The sequence below is a fragment of the Tripterygium wilfordii genome, chromosome 7 (assembly GCF_013401445.1).
Source record: "Tripterygium wilfordii isolate XIE 37 chromosome 7, ASM1340144v1, whole genome shotgun sequence".
Classification (NCBI taxonomy): Eukaryota; Viridiplantae; Streptophyta; class Magnoliopsida; order Celastrales; family Celastraceae; genus Tripterygium; species Tripterygium wilfordii.
The window spans coordinates 7,181,039-7,202,960 of record NC_052238.1 but is presented as its reverse complement, the minus strand read 5'-3'; the positions used below and the strand labels follow the sequence as shown (position 1 = coordinate 7,202,960).

General features: G+C 36.1%; 2 protein-coding genes across 2 annotated transcripts; one reads left to right on the top strand and one right to left on the bottom strand.

Moving 5' to 3' along the window:
* Positions 1-1,615: 1,615 nt before the first annotated feature.
* Positions 1,616-10,944, bottom strand: LOC120002111 (the record flags this gene model as incomplete). The annotated part of the gene is made up of 3 exons (XM_038850705.1): positions 1,616-2,711; positions 2,798-2,838; positions 10,551-10,944. Coding segments are annotated over 3 exons (1,245 nt in total), but the record flags the coding sequence as incomplete, so codon positions are not given.
* A 9,658-nt stretch (positions 10,945-20,602) lies between these two features.
* On the top strand, positions 20,603-21,451 carry LOC120002110 (casparian strip membrane protein 1-like). Its single transcript, XM_038850704.1, has 3 exons — positions 20,603-20,849; positions 21,004-21,127; positions 21,209-21,451. Exons 1-3 carry the CDS (start codon positions 20,611-20,613, stop codon positions 21,422-21,424), a joined length of 579 nt encoding a protein of 192 aa, XP_038706632.1. The 5' UTR covers positions 20,603-20,610; the 3' UTR covers positions 21,425-21,451.
* The last annotated feature ends 471 nt before the right edge of the window (positions 21,452-21,922 follow it).

Genomic DNA, 21,922 nt, shown 5'->3' with positions numbered 1-21,922 from the left:
ATCTCAGCTATCTCAAATGCTGATATGGATTGATCACATGATTCATGTGAAATCGTTCACTCCACATGATCCATATAAAGTCATGCGCGTCCATCTTAACGTTTTGAATAATTGAGACAAAAACACTGAGATCCGTAAGATTACTGGAAAAAAAAAAATGCACACCTCATGTTTGGAGGAATGTTCAAAATTTACAAACAAGTGATGTAAAAAATACAAAGTAGAGTTGGAACAAATAACCAAGCATAGAAAATTAATTATCAGAGGTGATTGAGTTGATTAGGAATGAATCTTCTCACCTGAAGAATGCAATTTGTGCACTAAGAGATCATAAGTTGGTCCAATTTTTACTCCCACCACTCAAATACTATCCAATGAAATACAAGGTGATGCTGGGTAATAGACATAGTGATATCCACATCGCAATCCATCAATATTTCTAGGGTAATCGTAATGGTAAAGGAGGAGGATTCAATACAAACTAGTAGTAGATAGTGGCTACAGGAAGTATCACATCTTAAAAAGAAGAAACAAAAAAGAATAGAGTGAAGCATGTGATGCAGTGCCAAATTGATAGAAAATGACAATTGCTTGAACATGGGTTAGTGTGTAATGATCCAAATAGGGCCCAATTTGTGGAAAATTGTCATGGTCCCTCCCAGGTAAATAAACAAACATGCTGTGTCTGTGTGTACAAAGTGCACATGAATGTTGCTTGTGGTCCCCTAATACAAGAAGCCCTAAACAAAAACTATTTCTTCTGCCCTTTTTTCATCGTTCAATTTGAGTGGCTAGGGAAATTGGTCCAAAAGCCTTTTCTTTTTTTTTTTATCATTTAAAAGACAGAAAAATTAGTTTGGGGGTGGAAGTGTACTTTTGTAGCTCTACTGGTGCACTGCAGTGATGTAAACCCTTCACTGGCAAGTGGCAACATGTTATGGTGTTGCATGTCCTTTTAGGTTGACAAAAGTGACCAATCTTGATAGATATTGAGCTTGACCCTGTTTTAAGGCCAACATGTTTTTACATATTTTGAGATTCTGAACAACTGTCTTCAACTTTTCTCCCTCTCATGGAAGGGTGAAAAAAAAACCGGTTTCAAATCAAACAATAACATATGTTTACGAAATATTTATATGTCCAGATATTAATCCGAATTGAATTTCAAACGTACTTAATTATCGGATTGATTAAATCCAAACAAGTAAATTGGATAATAACCTAATTTAAGTTAGAATCCAAACAAGTACATCGAACAAAATTTATGCGTTTAGATCCGTACCCTATGTTAAACTAGACAGAAATTTATATTTGGACTTGGATTTTGAAAGTATAACTTATATCCAAACTTCGTTTAATCTGGATTGGACAAATTCAAAATTTTGCCACCCCTACTCCCATGCCAATTCTCATCTCTAGTTTCACTTTTTCAACCAGTATAACAAATTTATGTTACTGGGTCAGGCCTGCAACTGTACTCAGAATACAAATACATGGAGGCTGTCCCATTTCTTTAGGTCCATTTTGAAAATGCCTAGTCTACTGCCTTGCGAAGAAGAATTTCCTAGCACACAGCATGTTATAAATTAAGATTTGGATGACCTGGCACACAAAATTGAAAGAAACTGTCCAAACTCCAAACCTTCCATCAGTGTATGAGACATTCAACACCCCAGCCACCCAGATTGAATGCTGAAGGCAGGTAGGATTAAACGTCCAGACAGATTTACCATCAGTAAATGACATGTCCTTATCTACTGAACTCTTTTGAGATATTCAATCAATCAGCAAACAGTAAAGCTGAAGCAATACTAAACCTTGTAAAGAATTCCATCTACAATTAACATCAACCTGTAACGCAAGGCCCCTTTGCTGCCTGTGAGCAACAAAGTGGTCGCTGATCAACCACACTTTCCATCGACCATCTGCGGAGAGTATGGACCATTGTTCTTCAACTTACCAGGGAATTCTTTGCTTGAATTAATTTTCAATGACAGGCTCTTCCTCAAATGGTTGTGGTTAAGTAACAATGTAGTATTGCTTGGAGGAGCACGCAAGGCTCCTTCCATGCAGTCTCCCATCTGCGTACATCCCCAAGGTTTTGATGGACCAGCATCACCAAATGGCCTTAGCTTTGGGAAACTATTCCTCAACCTAGAAATTAAGCACTCGTCAAGGGAATTCCCCTCCAATCTGACACAGAGCGGGCAAAGAGGATCATTCCTGTGAGTTTTTGGTGTTATCTGCTCTAAACATTCTGAATGAAAAACATGACGGCACGATAGAATCCCAGCAACTGGCATATCTCCACTTCTCACAATCCGACGAGATCCCCAGGGAGATCTTTGCGAAAGAAACCTTTCACATAGTCCACATCTAAAACCATCTGATGGGGTAAAGGTTCGGCCTGGAACTTCACATTCAAATGCCTCGGAAACATCCGCAAACTCAGCACTGCTTCTAGCACTGCTACAGGGATGGGAATCTCTATGTGGAGTAGTATCAAACTCTGACACAGATGTGGCGTCTGAAGCTCCTCTAGGAGTTCGGTTGGGGAAGGAGAAAGGGTGAATAGGTTTGGACAAGAAGCAGCACCGGTGACTTGAGAAGCTTTGATAAGATGGTAAGCTCGTCCTTACAGCAGACTCGGATTCACTACTGTCTGAACGAAAAGAAGTGGAGCCTGCACTATCCAGATTTCTAGAGTTTCCCTGCAAAGATGTCATCCCTTTGAGAAATTTGAAACCAATGACACTGCTAAACAGTAACTAAAGATGCAAAGATGAGCTTACAATACCTCCGCCTTAGGAGTAGAGCGTGACTGATGCAAAACCATATCTAGAAATTATGAAAGGGAGATCAATCAGAACATTTAGACAATAATGTATTTATTGATCTATATCTTGACTTGGGTTCTAAAGCAAAAAATAAAAAGGAGCGAGCATTAGAAAAGTATGACTAAAGTGCACAGAAGTATGGTGGGTTTGATGATATGAACAACAGAGAAAAAGACTTCAACCTAACACCTTATGATGAACTGAAATTAATAAATCAAATGGCAAACTCTGTCCCATGAACAACAGAGAAAAGACTTGAATCTGACACCCTATGATGAACTGAAAAAAGTATCAAACCATATTGCAAACTCCGTCCCTCAAGATTCAAAACTAGATAATTCTCATGAATGACTCCCAAAATGCATCTCAAAAATTAGTATTCCGCAGAGCCTGTATCATTTGAGAAATGTGATTTCTAATTATCCAAAACAACATGCAAGTGCTTTATTAAAGATCTAATCCTAGCATTCTGACAATATTTAAACAAAATCCCAAATTGATGAGATGTATTCAACTTGGTGATCATTGGAGTTTCCTACCAAAAGTGTGTTCTTACACATCTGATAAAAGTAATAAAAGCATAAATTTATCATCCTTAACAGTGGTAAATTAAACCATAAGAAAAGCAAAAAAAAATGAACACTTTCCATTTTCCAACCCTAGACTTTTGCCCATTCATTTTGCTTATTTCCTTTTCAACCCCGATAAAAAAAACAGTGAAACACAAATATGTTAACATGAATAAGAAATGCACATATCAAAGTTTCACTTTGTTTCTATGGAAGATTCATTTTTTTTTCTCCATTCAATTTGTTTCTGTTCATAAAAAAAACATAAAATAAGATAATAACAACAGACGTTATCAACATTTCTTCTGCAGATCAACTCATAGAAGCATGTAAAAAAGCATAAAGTGGACATTAACGTCTCTCTCTCTCTCTCTCTCTCTCATATCAGGATGCTTAGGTAAACAATTCAATCAGATAGAAGAATTAAGATGTTAAAAACATTGGAGAGAGGAATGAAAATAATAAAATAAGCAATACAGGCGATAAAAATTGCAGAAAGTTTTTTTTTTTTTTGAATATCATAAAAATTGCACAAGATAATATGGCATCAAACTAAAATTAGTTTTAGGTCAAAATAACTGAAATTCTGTAGAAATCCCACAAGAATTATGGATTATAAGTTTCAACCATAGTTTTAAAAACCAGACTGGCCGCCAGTGGCCGGCGATTGAAGGGGGAGGGGGCTAAAATCCACTTAGATCCTTTACATTCATTACTAAAACAAGAGACACCCCCTTCGTTTTTAGTTTGACAGGGAGAGCATTTGTGCTTCCCTAAATGATCTAATAAACACTTCTGTTAATACTGCCATGAGTCAATGTTGATGGTAATCTGCAATAAGACCAGAAATCACATACCCTAGTGAAAACAATCTGGAATGGGACTAAGGCCAACTGTAAACACATAGGCCCTAGGTTTGCATATCCACTCATGTATTTTGTATAAAAAATGATACTAGTGGTTTGCCGGTGACTAATGGTATCTGGGGTTCACTCGTCAAAGATTGGACCAAAGCAGCCCAGAATTTGAGTGCTTCTATTCAATGGAAAAAAGAGAGTCTTGTAAGCCATAGTGGATGGTTTCCATGTCACTGATCACCGCAACGCTCAAAGATTCTTCTCTATCTCAACCCCCGGCTTTCATATCCTATAAAAACAACCAGGCAGTACCTCAAATCCTCAATCCATAAATGAATGATAACTTGCAAAATCTCAACTCTGATTAACTCTTTCCAGTTTGACTACGAGCTCACGAGGGTGGAGGTATCCGTACTTAAATAAGAATAGGTGGGTCCCAAGCACGACATTAGGAGTGACTAAAAAATGGAGGAACTGTGAGGTCAGACGTCTAGACGGGCCATATCTAATAGTCTGACCATGCGTTTACAAAATGGAGAAAATCCATGAGTCACACGGTGCAATTAAAGTGCAATTAAAGTGATCTAACGAGATCAACACTAAATAAATCTTCACCAAGCTTAACATTTGAAATAGTACACTCAATCCATGAATGATAGCTATTGGCTTCCATTTCAACACTCACTGAGTCACCTAAAGATTCCTTTCCAATAACTTAAGTATCACTCAGATTCAGGAACAACACTCTCAGACCCTGCTGCGGTGGTAGATGAGGAATCGCTGCAGATTGCACCTGCAACATGTGGGAAATTTGGTGAAGAAGACCAAATGCTGGATAGCATGCAACTGATAACACCTACCACTAAGAGTAACGCCACAAGATGATTTAAACCTTGATTCTTCAAAAGTCGGGGAAGGAATCGATTTCTGTTTATCAAAGATACCAGTGGGTTTCTTGCGATATTCAGGTTCAGTCTCACTGTAATTTCTGTTGATCAAAAGCTCGTGATTTAGGGAGAAATGGTATCAAATTCTATCACGGGTTTTGATTTGAACTAGAAGATGTCATTTAGGGACCCATGCGTTAGCGCCATTGAAGGAAATACTGGCAGAAGGGATTTTTTAGGTCATTAAGGAAAACACATCATGTCTCTGTCTAAAATAAAACCATGCAGGTGAGTCTGATTTTAGTCATAAACATATCTAGCCAAGAATATGAGAGGATTGTCCCACATCGGAAGATGTGGGAGCTAAGGTGTTGTTTATAGGGGGAGGTATGAGCCTCCCTTAGTACCCAAGGATTTCTAACATGGGTTGAGAGGCCTTGGGTACAGCCGGCCCATATGGGTGGGTGTCGGTTGGGCCTTGGGTGCTGAGCGTGTATGGGCACGACCCTATCAGAATACATTAGAAATATAGGCCTAGCTGTATGCCAGCAATAATTTCACATGAAAGGGAAAAGAACTTTACAATGGAAGGCAAAAAAGTGGATATAACCACTAAAAAAAAAGCCCCAAGAGTTTTAGCAATGGAGTAACCATATATAATCATTGTCCCTACAAGCTATCACAGATGCGGATTTAAACCAAAGAGTTTGATAAGTTTCCACAAAGCCTGCAATTATATTACTAATTATGACTCACAGGGCACAAAAGAGAATGTCACCGTGACTGCAGAAATTTCAGTTAAGCCATACCAAAAAAGAAAATGCGAATGCAGAAATTTGAGACCACAATGTCAAAATCTATATGTCTGCAGACACTTTCAAAATATATTTTCACTCTATGCATCCATTGGTGAAAGATGAGCCTCTAGAAAGACTAAAGACAATATGGATAAGAAGCATTAATCAAAGATGGTTTTAATATCCTGCTGTAGTTTTTGAAACTACCGATGTAGAATTTGTGTAGGATTGAGCAACCAAAACCCTCAATCCCAAATTAAGCCCAACATTAAGAACCCTAGGACATAAACTCACAATTCCAGGTTTGATTCGTCTGAATATGGAACCAAAATTCTTGAATTTTTTGAATCAAACAAAAATGATCCTGAATCTCTCAGGTAGGGTTGGATAAACTCACCTTCCCCTCTCAGCCTCTTACCGAGCGTGTCTAAGGAATCTCTCCTATAGCAAATTTGTATAAAAACTCTCATTATTATTTATTCTTGACTTGCATCCATATATATAGACTCCTAGTAATCCTAATTACATAAGAAACTTCCTTCAAATAAAACTAGGATCCCTAAAAGTAAACTAATATGACTCCAATTATAACTAGGACTCGACTTAACAAAATAACCTAATAAAAGACTCTCAAAACAAATAACTATTACTAAATTCGAAATTCCAACATATCTGGAAATTTCGACAATACCCTTGGTATGAAAACTAAAAGAAACTTACTTAAAATTAACCCAATAATAGACTAACTTATAAAAGCCTATATTAATGGTCCTCCTGCATCAATTTCCTCTCTCCCTCAAGAACTCGACTCCGGCGAGTAAATGGAGAAATAATTATTGATGTGGCGCTAGCTCGTTCCCGTAATTCATCTTCACAAATCCAGCCATAGGAATAAACTCGACCTCGAATTCTGAAGTGTCGAAGTAGCAAAAACACACAACCATAATCTTCATAACCTTCAACATTGTAAAGCTTAGTTCTTCTTGGTGTTAGTTCCAAAAATTGTAGTCTGTCGTCCCTAATTTCACTCAAGCCAATAAACTTATCTGGAATGACAAACTCAATAAATTCTATAGGCTCCTTCAAGTTGATTTGACTGGCAGATTGAATCTTGAAATTAGGTCCTTGCATCTTAAGCATCTGTAACTTGTCATCACTTTCTTGTAAGCTTAATCTAAAATCAGATTCTGTTATGGGTAACAATTCGGGGTTGTCCACTTCTTTCCACAAAAACTCACTTTTCAACCCTCTAAGACTGATTCTAAGATCTGGTTGGAAAATCTTTGGGATGACAAAATGTTGTCCAGTGGTATCTTTCATCAAAATTTCTTGCCCATCAAAATATGCTTCCTCACCAGCCTTGTTTTCTTGAAGTAGATTTTCATTGTAAAGCAACTTTGGAGATTTTTCTGCATCAACAGCTGGCTGTAATAATGCTTCAATATGTGCTCTTCCCTTTTTCTGAGGCATCATTCTTGTCCATGATGTGCTGGTAAGTTGATTCTGGGTCTACTAATTCAAAATCAGCCTTGGTCCGTAGTAATTTCACCCTTTTATCATCTTGAACAAGTAAATCTTGAGGAATGACGCCTGATTGGATTGATAGTTGATTTGTAAACATCTTTTCCGCCTCAACTCCAATGTCATCAATTTCAATTTCTGTACTTGTGCATTCTTGTTCAATCTTTTGTTCAGAAAAAGTAGCTGATTGTACAGTGTTGGCATCACTTTTATTTACTCTAAGTTGTCTGAACTCAGTTTCTGCCACAGCTGCAAAATTTTCCTCTATAGCTTGTCCTTGAGATCTCAAATTGTAGAATTGTTGTGTGTACTCAGCTATATAAATAGGCTCTTGCTTCAAGGCTGCATATTTTCTATAAACTTTTCTGTGAAAGTTTGGTGGTGAATACTTTTCCTGTAATAGTCTCTTCATCAGCTCCCAACTTGTGATGTTAAACCCTTTCTCACGCCTATAGTCTGATTCCACTCTCTGCCACCAGTCACTAGCTTCACCCTTAAGTTTCAGAATGACAAATAACACCATCTGATCTTCAGGAAACTTTGAGAAGTTGACGAAATCTTCGAGTGATTTTAGCCACTTTGTGAAGACGTATGGGTCAGTAGAACCATAGAAATCTGGTATCTCTAACTTCACGTACTTGTTGGCTGCACGGTTAAAATTCCCTCTAGGTTCATTATAGGTCTCAAAGTTAAGCCTCCTAGACGATTCTTGCATTCTGTTATGACTGACTTTGTCCTGAAATTCCAGTAGATGAGTTCCTTCAGCAACCCTTTTGCTACTGCCTGGTCCCTCTTTCTCAAAGCTAACTTCTTTGTTTGGCTCACTAAAAGATTTGCTCCACAAGTGGTCTACAAGCTCTGCAGTGCAATTCAGTTTCTTTACCACGTAGCTAATAGATGTTGCAATAGATTCTAGCGTTACAACTGAGGACTGTTTCTCCCCTCAAAAGACAGTTTAGTCATCAGCCCAATCTCAAAATCCTAAGTAAGTCACTCCTTGTTAACATAAAACAAGTTAGAGAAATTGTACGTTGCTCAGAACCATGCTTCGATACCAACTGATGTAGTTTTTGAAACTACCGATGTAGAATTTGTGTAGGATTGAGCAACCAAAACCCTAAATCCCAAATTAAGCCCAAAATTAAGAAGCCTAGGACATAAACTCACAATTCCAGGTTTGATTCGTCTGAATATGGAACCAAAATTCTTGAATTTTTTGAATCAAACAAAAACGATCCTGAATCTCTCAGGTAGGGTTGGATAAACTCACCTTCCCCTCTCAGCCTCTCACCGAGCGTGTCTAAGGAATCTCTCCTATAGCAAATTTGTATAAAAACTCTCATTATTATTTATTCTTGACTTGCATCCATATATATAGACTCCTAGTAATCCTAATTACATAAGAAACTTCCTTCAAATAAAACTAGGATCCCTAAAAGTAAATTAATATGACTCCAATTATAACTAGGACTCGACTTAACAAAATAACCTAATAAAAGACTCTCAAAACAAATAACTATTACTAAATTCGAAATTCCAACATATCTGGAAATTTCGACAATACCCTTGGTATGAAAACTAAAAGAAACTTACTTAAAATTAACCCAATAATAGACTAACTTATAAAAGCCTATATTAATGGTCCTCCTGCATCATATCCTCTGAAAGGCTAATTCTGCATCTATGGATCATATGTTTCTGCACTGTCCTTGATCCAGTAAAATTGGGAGGATCTTCTGCTATTTTGTTTGTTTGGCTAGGATTCCTCAACAGACTGTTAAAGATTAATCAATGGCCACATGTATTCCCCATCAACAAAATATAGAGAAGAATCTACAGCTGGTTCCAATCTTTGGTGGATAAGGAAGAAGAGGAATAGGAGAACCCTTGATAATAAGGAACATTCGGTAGATGTTCTTATTGCAATTATATGCAATACTCCAACGCACTCTAAACCTTGTACAATCCTCTCGGGCTGTCTTTCTTGCCTCACTGTAACCTTTGGAGCACTAGGTGTCTTTTGAATAAAATTCTTTTCCGCTAAAAAAAAAATGAAAGGAGATAATAGACATCCTTCTCGCATAGATAACAAGTAGTATTCAGCAACTATTCATACTACAGTATACAAATCTTAAAATGTTTCTGTACTCCCATTCATGATATGGCTAGCTTTCCTACATTTATACACACACAGACATGGAACCACACATACATAGATGAATCTAGACAGACAGTTCTGTTTTACGTACACTTATGCACTGATCAGAATACAGTTCGATACTGGCTAATACATAAAGCAAATAGATAGATAAAATAAAATAAAAATTCCAGCAATTGCTTAGCAAAGCAGACGAAATCATAGCCCAAAGTATAAAAGAAGAAAATGATGGGCAAGGGCAACAAAATATCCATATCTATACCACCTATAAAAGTAGGAAGAACAGGAAATGTTTAAAGTAGAAAGAACTACCATTACTCACCCTCAAACAACTTTATATATTGATCTAAGGTAGTGTTAAAATACTTTTCAAGAAAAAAAAAAGTTTTCTTAATTCACAATTTTTCCAATATTAAGTATACAAAAATTTACAATTTCTTCTATTTCACATGTGAATTCCAAAAGTAGACAAAGTGTCATAACTCCTAACAAGACTTTGCATCAAAAAGCATACCACAAGGCCTACTCAAAGTTCTTTTAGTTTTTCTAATTCGTACTTGGATGGCACCCCCTTGGTGCCCTTTAATACACTTTTAGTATTAAATAAAAAATGGCTACTCAAAACTCATTAAAATAATGATTGTCCAATCAAAACAATAAAAATATTGCTCGATATTAACAGGACAACCTCATATTCATGTTAACAAGAACTAGTGATGCTAAAGTTGAGAAGACACAGATGCAAATAATTAACATCTAAGCTAAAAACCATTTTTCTTTCTTAGACATAAACAGAGGGCTCCTGTAATTTATAAAATAATATACTAAACAAGGCCACATTTGAATAAGAACAATCTATTATAAAACTTAGCCAATTAGTATTACAGATCTTTAACAATAGGACACTGACATAACTTTCATTACCTTTCCTTCTTGTAGTTTCATCCTCATCAATGCTGATTTCCTGGATTGCCGGGCTTGTCCATTGAGGAAACTGTGAAAGGTCAGATGGACTACTCAAAAACAGCCCAGTATCATCAGATGAATAATGGTGACCATAAAGATGGTTGCTTTTCATCCATCTGCTGCTTTCTTTACTGTTTGATGAAGTAAAAGACCCATGCAGCTGACTACCATCCTGCCAGTCATCAGATTGAAATTGAAAATCCCATCTCGATGGGGGTGGCGAGAAGCTTGAATTGGTTCGCCAGTACGGCTCATGTGGACCCACGGACCAGTCCCTACTGGCAGCATTTGACCCATGTGGCCTTGCGGCCACACAACAAAGTGACCCCGTTTTAGCTATTTTCAACAGACCTTACCACTAACATCTTGGTAGCTTTCAATCTTATAAGTTATAAGGCATGCCACTGGCTATCATCCGATTTGGAGATATGCAGTTTCCAAACTACAATTGCCTATGCTACATGCTCAACATCCTTGGCATATAACTTCTCCAATCAATCTTTGTTATAAACTTTATTAGTGCGCCTACCAGAAAACATTATCTGAAAGAAGACCAATACAAACTATAACAGACATGATACAAACCAAAAACTTGTAAACGAGTATTTAAACAAAAATTCCTGAGCACACTGGAAAGACATATCTAGCCCGTGATAAAAAACTATTGATCATGCCAATTAACAGAAAATAAAGCAAAACTGACATAGTCAATCAAAATTCACACAGGCAAAGAGGTATTTTAAAGGTCATAAACCCAGTGCAGAGCATTTGGCACAATCTTCAGCAAAATTCAACTGGTCAGCTCGGAAACCACACCAGTCCGTTGAGCAGCAGTCACTATACAGTGAACTGACTGGCTCCATTGATACCTTGTTTCGGGAGTCACACATACGAAGTAAACAATTGAAGAAAAATAGCGTAATTAATGCAAAACCTAGAAGCAGAAACAAATTACACATGTATGGATGCGCGCGAGAGAGAGCTAGATGACTTACAGTCGCGTGGACGAAGAAGGAATAAATACAAAGTTATGGGAAGAAATGCATTTCCCTTCGTGGAGACGGATAGTGGAAGAGATGGAAGGGAATGAAACCCTAACCGGAGATAATAATTGATTGATTATTAATTAATTTGATTACTAATTGCTCTGAGACAATGAAAGCTGAACCTCCGTGTTGGGTTTATTTCCACATGGGACCCCCCACTCTTTCGGTTTTGTCTTTTTGGTCCTCGTAGCTGTCAAAATAATTAATTATAGGAGCAATTCCTATTTATATTCATAGTTTTTAAACCCGACCCACGCATCGAACCGTCAAGGTTGAAAGGTCAAGGATTTCGAGGTTTGACCGTCACGATGAAGGTTGAACCATGTAGTTTTTAAATAATAAAATAATAAATATTTAATTATATAGTATATAGTAATTAATAATTTAGACTATACAAGTATATATAGTATTGATATATATATATATATATTATATCGTAAATAGTATCAGTACCATATAATATATATATATGTATATGTATATGTATATGTATAAGAAAAGAAAATTAGTTAAGTCTATTTAAAAATTTTCAAAACCTGCAGCTTTTGAAAAGCTACTTTTCTATAACTTATTTGTCCCACATCGACAAGAAATCTCAATTGATGGGATAATTTTCCTGTAAAAATTGTCATTTCTCTCAAGGCATAATTGTACCTTAGTAATCTGTGCAGGCCTCACAAAAATGATGGGGGGGCTTTTGAGGCTCCGCCTAGCTTATTCTTGGGTGGGCTTTTAGTAAAAAAGTTGTGTAGTTAAGCTAATTTTGTGAACCAGTGGGTTTGTAGCAAACCGAGCAGTTCATGGTTTGATCAATTTTACGGTTTAAATCGTGGGTTACTCCAGTTCAATGTTGAAATGGTCTGATTAAGTGAATCGGCTCATGGAGACTCCTGGTTCGTGGGTTTTACGGTTCAATCGGTGGGCTGGTCCGAGTTTCAAAACTATACTTATATGTTGGGTGGCAAAAATTCGGTTCCAGGTTTGTTCAAGATCGGACAATAGCGCGTGTTTACAAAATATTTACATGTCCAAACTCAGATTGATTTAAATCAGGACAACTAAATCGGATAATAATATAGTCTAAGTTAGGGTTCAGACAACTAAATCAGACAAAATTTATGTGCTTAGACCCTAACCCTGTTTTAAACCAGACAAAAATTTTGTGTTTCGACCCAGCTTTTGGACATATAACTTATATCCAAACTTGAATTAATTGGTAAATGAGCAATCACTACTTATATGTCTCTTTTCATTTGATAAAATTACGGAGTGTATCGATGTCTTTCTTGATTTTCTCTCCCATATTTTCTCCAACACACATTTATGACATCATCATTTTTTTTATTTTTTTATTTTCTCAAACGAAACTTCAAAACGATTTATTTCTCAAAATACATGATGAATTTTGAAAAAAAAATTATATATTATAAATCAACATGATAACTCTTTCAAACAAGATATATTGTTGATAATTCCGACATGACAAATCTCACAGATATATTTAGTACTGATAAATTTCAATATATATTAGCCATAACAAAATACCAACAAATAATGCGGATGAATTAATACAAATAAATTTAATACATAACGTGACGTAAGCTTTTCTTTTAGCAAAGAAATGGGACTTAATGCGTGACGACACTTGCGCATGCGAACCTTGAAATTGTTTGTGTAGGGAAAACGTAGCGACAAGAGTCCCCGGAATTATTGGTCCTGAATTTAAGAGGATACTTTTATCAATAAAAAAATATTTTAAATTATTTGTTCTAAAATGAATATATCTTATAAACTTATGGATATTATGGGTTAAAACAAATTTGAGTGACTTATTAGAATTAAAATTAGTTTTGATGGAGTTATTGCTAATTATCCCTTAATTATACCCATCCAACGTCATTAGAGCAAGTCAAACTCATTACTCATTTTTAGTAACACAATTTCCCCTATTTTAAGTAAAAAACAGTTTTAGATTACCAGTTTTCTAACATCCTTCCAACTACATACCCCATTTTAACATCACATCAAATATTTTAATATTTTCCAACATAACTATTTTTAACTACCTTCAACTTTAACTTATTATAACAAATGCAACTAATTTTGTTTTAATTTTAATAATGTCATCATTATAATTAATATAAATTAATAAAATTAATATTGATATTCTATATGAATATATTTTTGTATTATTATTTCGAAATAATTATTTTTAAAAAATAATAATTGAAGTGCTAATTAATCACCACCACCTCTCGGATACCAAAAATTTAATCACCGCCATGCATTTCAGCTACCATTCCATGATTTATTCACCACCACATATTTCATTTAATTACCACCACACATTTATGGTATCATTCCATAATTTATTCGCGGCTACATATTTCAGATACCATTCAAACATTTATTCACCATTACATATTTCATTTAATAACCACCACACATTTCATATACCATTCTATGATTTATTCAACAAAGGTAGAGGAAGCACAACATGTAAACCAATGCAGAGGAAGCATAAATTGCTTATAAGAACAATCAACAGATTCCATGATTGATAGTGAGATAGATAACAAAGGAATTGCTTATTGATAAATATTAATACCTTATCTTGTTCAGTCACTCCACTCTCCTGTCTTCCATTTATTTTCGCAAAATATCCACAAAATTTGTTAAATTTCTCTTTGTAAAGTACTCCAACGATGCTGTAGTGAGACTTTGGTTCGGACGATATTCGCATCTTGCTTGTTTTTATTGTAGTAATTTTCAATCCTTTCTCAATAGGCGCCTAGTTTTTATTGGTTTCCATGCACCGGATCTAAGCTAGTATTAAGATGTGCGAAAATGAGCAATAAATTATCCTCAATTGCAAAGTTGGTTCCCCGTTGACCCTTCCTATCAATGGAAGGGGTATTGGTGAATTGAGGCACGGTAGGACTATCCTCATTAGGGTCACTATGCTCATTGGTAAGAAAGGGATCTTCGATGGTTGATCCTCCACTTAAAAGACTTGTGTAATAAGCATTGTTTTTGTGAATCCATCTACGAAGAATAATGCAAGACAAAGAAAGATGCATCGAAGGAAAAAAATTCAAGGATGGTTATACCATTTTTCACGGGTCTCCGGAAATCAAAATAAGTTAACTCTCAATTCATAAAAGATAGCAGATTGTGTGACAATAAATATCAATAACAAAACACCAACATTGTCTACTCTTGAACAATCAACATGAACACCAAAACTACAAACTCATTGTCCATTATAACACAGGGTCGAGGAACATTGCTCACTCTTAGATGTAATACCTCACACACAATAATTGAACAAATTTAACATATTATTTCAATGGATAACCTAAGCCTTTGGGATCAATAAAATGCAATCTCTGTGTTGACCAAACAACTCCATAATATAGACAGATTACAATCCCTAAACCCTTATTTTATCCGAAGTTGTTTAATACCCAGAAACAATATTTCTCAAATCCTTCAATGCACGCACTTGAGGATCGTAGGTTGAAGTAGTCAAATGGGACACCACGTGCAATCCCTTTTGTGTCACCGTTTTGGTGGGAGACCCATTGTTAGCATCATATTTTATCTATTTTTATACCTCACCTTACACTAGTTTTGTCTCTTTTTCATTTGAATTAAGATGGTTATTGCATAAAGAATTGTGGGTTTGTTTTGCAAAATAAGTTGTACAAAAGTGGTGGAAAAGGTTGCATTAGCCCATGATTTCAATGCTTGCACAACGATGAATTCAAGACCAATAAGGAAAAGAAGACTTGTTGCTTAAGCAAGAGTAGAGACAATATTGGAGGCTGGGTCTTTTGCTTGATTGGAATTATGTTTTGTTTGACTTTAAGTCATTGAAGGAAATAAAATCACTTGAGACAAATTAAGTGGTGCATCAAAGGAAGCTGGAGTTCTGCACGTGAGATTATTAACGGAAGGAAGCTTCACACGTTAAAGGAAGTGTTGTCACCAAAAATATGTTGGGCCTAATGGGCTTAGAACATGTGCAAGGCTCATTGTGCTACCTATTATGATTTGGATTGTTATGACCCATAAGCCCATAATTGAGGAAGAGAAGCCCAATTGTAATAACTGTCCAGTTGGAGTTATGCTGGAAGTGACCCATGTAAAGTGGAGGAGATTATGTCAGTTACCACAAGGTGGACCAAGTGGCAGCCTATGAGAGATTTAAGGGAAAACTGACATGAAGAGGTGGTAGTGGCTTCAAACTGATAGAAAATGGCACAAATGAGGGTTAACTGCAGTAGGATTATGGTTTATGGGGGAGAATTTCGTGCAAGACAGGTGGTATGAAAGATGGTAGACAGACAGATGAAAAACACACACAAACAGTCAAACAGACAACAAAACTCAAGCCCAAAGGCACTTTCAAGCTTCCTAGCATTTCAATTACTTTTCCAAATCCTTGTCAATTTCGAGCAAATATGATGTTGTTCATTCCAAAGTCTCTGGTATTTATTTCTTGTAAAGTTTCAATGCCAACCATTGTTGTGTAAATTGTTCTTGGTGTCTAGTTAGTCTTCTTCATTTCAATCTCAACAAAGCGCACTTCAGTGGAGTTGGAAAACCTAGAACTATTGAGGTTCCAAGATAGTTCGTTCAATTGTCTAGATAGAAGTCTTATTTATATTTGGTGCATTTCATTTCATTAGTGTAGGAATTATAATCCTTGACACACCTGTAAATAATCATCACCTTGGGCCACTTTTTGGTAACAACAGGAAGCTTTACGTGATTGAACTGAAAAGTCAAAGGGAGACAAACACGGTTGAAGGAAATCATAGAGCAGGGAGGAGTCCTTAGGGTTACCTTTAGAAGACATTGAAATCTCTACAGCTCTTGGGACGCAAGAAGAGCATGTGAAGATTTCATCCCAACTTTTCAGCTTTCTCTTGTGTTTTGGTTCTCTTGAATTATGGGATTCTTTGCTTTAGTTTGCTTGTATTATAATATGAGTGGCTAAACCCTCTTACTAGGGCTCTAATGTAGCCGAGCCATGAATATTCTATAATTTTGGTTATGCAAATTCATAGTTATTATTTTCATGTTGAGCATCTATTTGTGTGTTTAATGCTTTCAAATACCTTATCAATATTTGAATGATTTGTTGTTCTGAATTGAGACCGGAAGGAGATGTTTAGATTTATGCTTCTGACAATAGATGTCATAGGTTGCATGAACCATAAGAATATAGGGGCATGGCCTGTGTGGTTGCTACATGATTATCCATAGAGCTTAATGGATTTTTGCTAGTTGAATTCGAGTGTTAGGAATAACAGAAATTGCTAGTAAAGGTACTTTCAATATAACCAGGAATGGAGTGTTGAATATGTTAGGGAAATTGACTGTCAACATGGATAATAATTAGAATTAGTTTACCAAAGGAGTAGAGTAAGATTGGTGATGGTGAAATTAGATGCCCTAGTACTCTTTCTCTTGATTTCAAGTTACCGACTTTTAATTGCTCACGTTTTAATTTCTAGCTGCTAGTTATAGTTTAATTACAACATCAATTTTCAATTATTGAAATAGAATTTAGGGTAAATCATAATTGGTACTTAGTCAATTTCAATCAATCTCCATGGGAAACGATCTTACTTATCATTATTACTATTGTGCGAATCGTACGCTTGCAAATTTTCACAACACCCACATACAGTACCCACACAAAATTGAAATCCCCAACATTATTGAAGAAGGTGAACCACTCAAAACAAAAAGATTATGAGAAGAGGTAGTAGACAGACCTGTAGAAGATCGGCAGAGCAAGTAGATCGGACATGTGAGAATGATATACTAGCTGTTTCGTCTTCAGAGAAGGTCTTCGGCTATGGATCTTCTTCCGCCGACTCAGATCCCAATCTCTCTCATTCTTCAGTCGACTCAGATCCGAACCTCACTCTCTCTCACGAACGGTGATCTTCGGCTAGAGTGTATCGCGGGAGCGGCAACGAAGAGAGAGAACTCTTTTTAGTTCGAGGGAGATACAGATAAGAGAGAGAAAAAATTGTTAAAATATTATATAGGTAAGACGACATATACCCGAGATTTGAGTTAGCAAAAGTTGAAACTCACAAATAGGTAAGTTTATTGGTTACCCGTTGGAAGCAACAAAACAAGAAAAGTCTTACTTAAAACCAATTTTTACTTATAATAGGTAGTGCATTGGACTTGCTCTTATAAGATCCTCTTTTGCCTAGATTGTGATATGATTAGTAGTAATCGACCAATATAATCACCACTTTGGTGAGATTTCATGCTTTAAAGAGCCTAATCTGGCATGTATTCATGTTTCATTTTTAATTATCACCGAAATCATGGATGCTGATGTGGATTAACTTTAATTGCTGGCAGTGGCTACTTGTGATTATTTTTTGTTTTTATTTTAAAAATTAGGTAAAGCATATAAATTAGGATCAAGTATTTGGCTCCCGTCCAGAAAAATAAAAAACCTAGACAATTAGAGAGGATGAACATTATTTGAATCCCGTTTTTTACTAAGTACACCCCATTAACATTTTAAAAACACACTAGAGTGTGGTGTACATAGTAAAAAATGGGGTGCAAATAATGTTCATCATTACAGAGGTGATACACTCTGATGTGCGATTGCGCTATTGGTGGGGGGCTTCGCGGAGACTAGGGTGTGTTGTTGATGGTGGTGCTCTGGTGGAACCAAGGAAGAGAGGCAGAGATGCTATGGGAGATGATGATGAAGGGGGACTAGGGGAGAATTGGAGATGAGAGGGAGCCAGGTTTCATTTGGGGTTTGTTGGTACGTGCCTCTAAAACGACATCATTTCAATTTTGCACAATTTTTTTTGTAAAATGAAACATCGCTTCATTCCATGAGAGAATTGACGGGTTCAACTGATCCGATTGGCGGTTGGTTCTCTCTAAATTCAACAATTATTTAGATATTTGACTTTTATGACATTGATCGGACCAGATTAAGCATCGGTCATCGATTGAATCAGTTGGTTTGGTTTTCAAAATATTGATAATATATATATATAGCATTATAGTTAGGAGAAATTTTATTTACATACCATCAAACTATTAAGTTTACACCATTTTAAAAAAAATTTCTTTTACATATATATCGCTGTTTAGAATGACATATAAACCCTTTATTAAAAATAAAAAATAATATATATTTACACATATTGAATTAGAAAATACTAAATATACACAACAATTCTCTATAGGGAAAAAATAGAGTTTACATGCCAAAAAACTTTGCAAAGAAAGATTGATTTCATTGAAAAACCATAAAAGCAGAACCAATGAGTCTTGTGCCTCCTTTTGCTTTCACGTTATATCTTCGTGTTTCATGTTCTTCTCTCACCTAGTTAGCACATAGCAACCACTTAGTTCGTCCCCATGAAGTTGATAGATATGATCAGTGGCCTGCTTGCACTAGAGGATTGAGGTCAAATCAATTTATCTTCTATGTTTTGTTTTTTTTTTTCAATGGCTTCGAAAGAAATTTTTGAAAAGAAGCTCTAATTTCTAATCATAAATTTCTGTTTAAAACAATATATATATATATATATATGCACTGCAAACTTACCTTTGGTGGCAGGCTGGCAGCCATGTTATCATCTCTCTTTGCTTCTTTGTTCTGAGCTAAAGCGCTGGTAATTGGTTGATGCTTTTTACAGTAGTTGATTACGTCTCATCATTTTTTGAGATTTTGGTGTTTTGTTTTTGGGCCTTGTACAAAATCAAATATGAGTTTTTTTTTTAAAAAAAAAACCAAAAAAACTGTATAGAATTAAGTTTGCGGTTAGAATCGAACATTGGACACACATATGTCTAACCCAATCGATTGTCAACCGAATCACCTCTCATTGGTAAATATGAGTTTTTTAAAACAAACAAAATTATTGATAGTATGATAGCATTGGTTAGGTGGGTGAGGTAATCATGTAACAGAAAAAATGAAGTGAAAGCTGCAACCGACTTATAACTTTTGTACCTCAAAATGAGAGTGCTTGACATCAGGGGAAAAAATCATGTAAGCACACATGGATGCATCACAACCCATATCACCATTCATCATTTTCAAAAGCACTGCCCATCCCTTTTTTGCATCGTAGTGTCCTTTTATTTATAGATATACCCTGCAAGAAAACTGGGATATAGCCCAAAAAAGAATTCTGAATGTCAGATTTTCTCGAATTGTGTGAAACTACTTCTGAGTGCCTTACCCAAAAACTGATCAGTCACTCCATATATTACTTTCAAAATGATGGAAGAGAAGAGGGTGTGTGTAAGTATGATTTAAGTATCATTCAAGGTCTATCATGTGGGGCTTGAAGTAATGTAGTGCAGCCAAGGATGACTTGCCGGTAAGCTCGCTTTCTTGGGATGGATGACTCGGGATGATCGATCGGCAAGTTGTCTTTGGCTACACTTCTATTTCATGCTCAAATGCTAGATCTTTGATGATGATGATTACAATTGTTGCACAAGACCAGCAAGCAATTGAAGATGATGAAGAACATTTGATGTGAATGAAGTAAGTTTTGGTTTTATCAGTCACACATAATGCTTGTGAAGCAAGTTATGGTTGGAAAATTATTTCATGTTCTGTCGTTTCGATTAATTTTCGAGTTCTAGTCTTCGGGACAGGAGCATTCCCAATTTATTTTTTTCCCTGTTTTTTAGAGTTATGGTTACTTGTAGTTTCTTTTGTTTTGAGGTGCTTTTGGGAAAAGAGAGACATATATCAAGATCATATTTTAGTAGTCAAAAGCCAATTAACTGACAAAGCTTGGCAAACCAAATACCTACTCTAACTGTGCATTTCCTGTTGGATTCTTTAATAGAATCCAAGATTGCTTACCCATACTTGTTAGTATAAAATTGGCTCATTTGGGGTAATTTTCCATCAACAAAACTCACACAACTCAAGAGCATCAAAAATGTCAGAAACACCAGCAGAACAAACGAAGACAGAGCCAGTCCAGGCAGGGGAAGTTGCACGTCCACCACCGCTGCGCCTTCACAGAGGAATCTCAGTACTAGACTTGGTCCTGAGAATTGTTGCTGTTGCGGGAACATTAGCAAGTTCCATAGCCATGGCTACGACGAATCAAACGCTTCCCTTTATCACTCAGAATTTCCAATTCAGGGCGGAGTATAATGACCTCCCCGCGTTCACGTTAAGTATTCAATCCCCATGGTTTGCTTATCCATTTTTTCTTTTTTCTGATAAATTCGTGCAAGTTATAAGCAGCAGGTCGTCATTAGGCAAATTTTCAATAATCTGAAGCTTTAAGAGTAGTGAATACTAAATATGTTTGCACTGAAAATAGGTTCTTCGTGATCACGAATTCTATCGTATGTGGATATCTTGTGTTCTCTCTCCCATTATCTATCTTTCACATCATCAAGAGTGCTGCAAAGAAAAGTAGGATTGTCTTGTTAACCTTCGACGCGGTATGGATCTTATAAATAGCAGAATTTCACTAACTTATTCATCAAGCAATTACTGATGATTCTTGTTTTTTTTTTATGAAGGCAATGCTGGCTCTAGTCACAGCAGGGGCCTCTGCAGCAGCAGCTACTGTATACTTGGCTCATAAGGGGAATGTTAATGCTAATTGGCCTGCAGTTTGCCAACAATTCGACTTGTTTTGTGAGCGAACTTCGGGTTCCTTGATCGGCTCTTTTGGCTCAGCGATCATGCTTATACTGATTATCAGTACCTCAGCTGTTGCCATTTCTTTACTCTAATTAGTACATGTAACTTTGAAATACTGAACTGACCAAGTCCTTATGTTGTTCTTGTGTATTTATCGACAAATAAATGATTAGGCAAAAAATTTGGGACAAAAGAAAGTTAGTTACTTATCAACAGAGGATGGAGACACAATTACATGGAATTTAATAAAACTCATCATGAACAGATAGAACACACAATTTCCTTGCAAATTCTAACTCTTTCCGACGCATCTTCGGGCAACAATCCAGGTTCAAGAAACCGTCTCTTAGGAATGAATGTCTCCCCCAAAGGCAACTATGAATTTCATGGAGAGTTTGATCCTGACTCTGGATGAACGCTGACGGCATGCTTAACACATGCAAGTCGTACAGAAAGTTAATTACTTATTGACAAAGGATGGAGCTTCTTGTCTCGTTTTAAAAATTACTATTACAACTTATAATGCCAACCTTTTATTAATCCAATGAAATAATCTCTCACAATCATTCTCAAAATAGATTGATGAAACT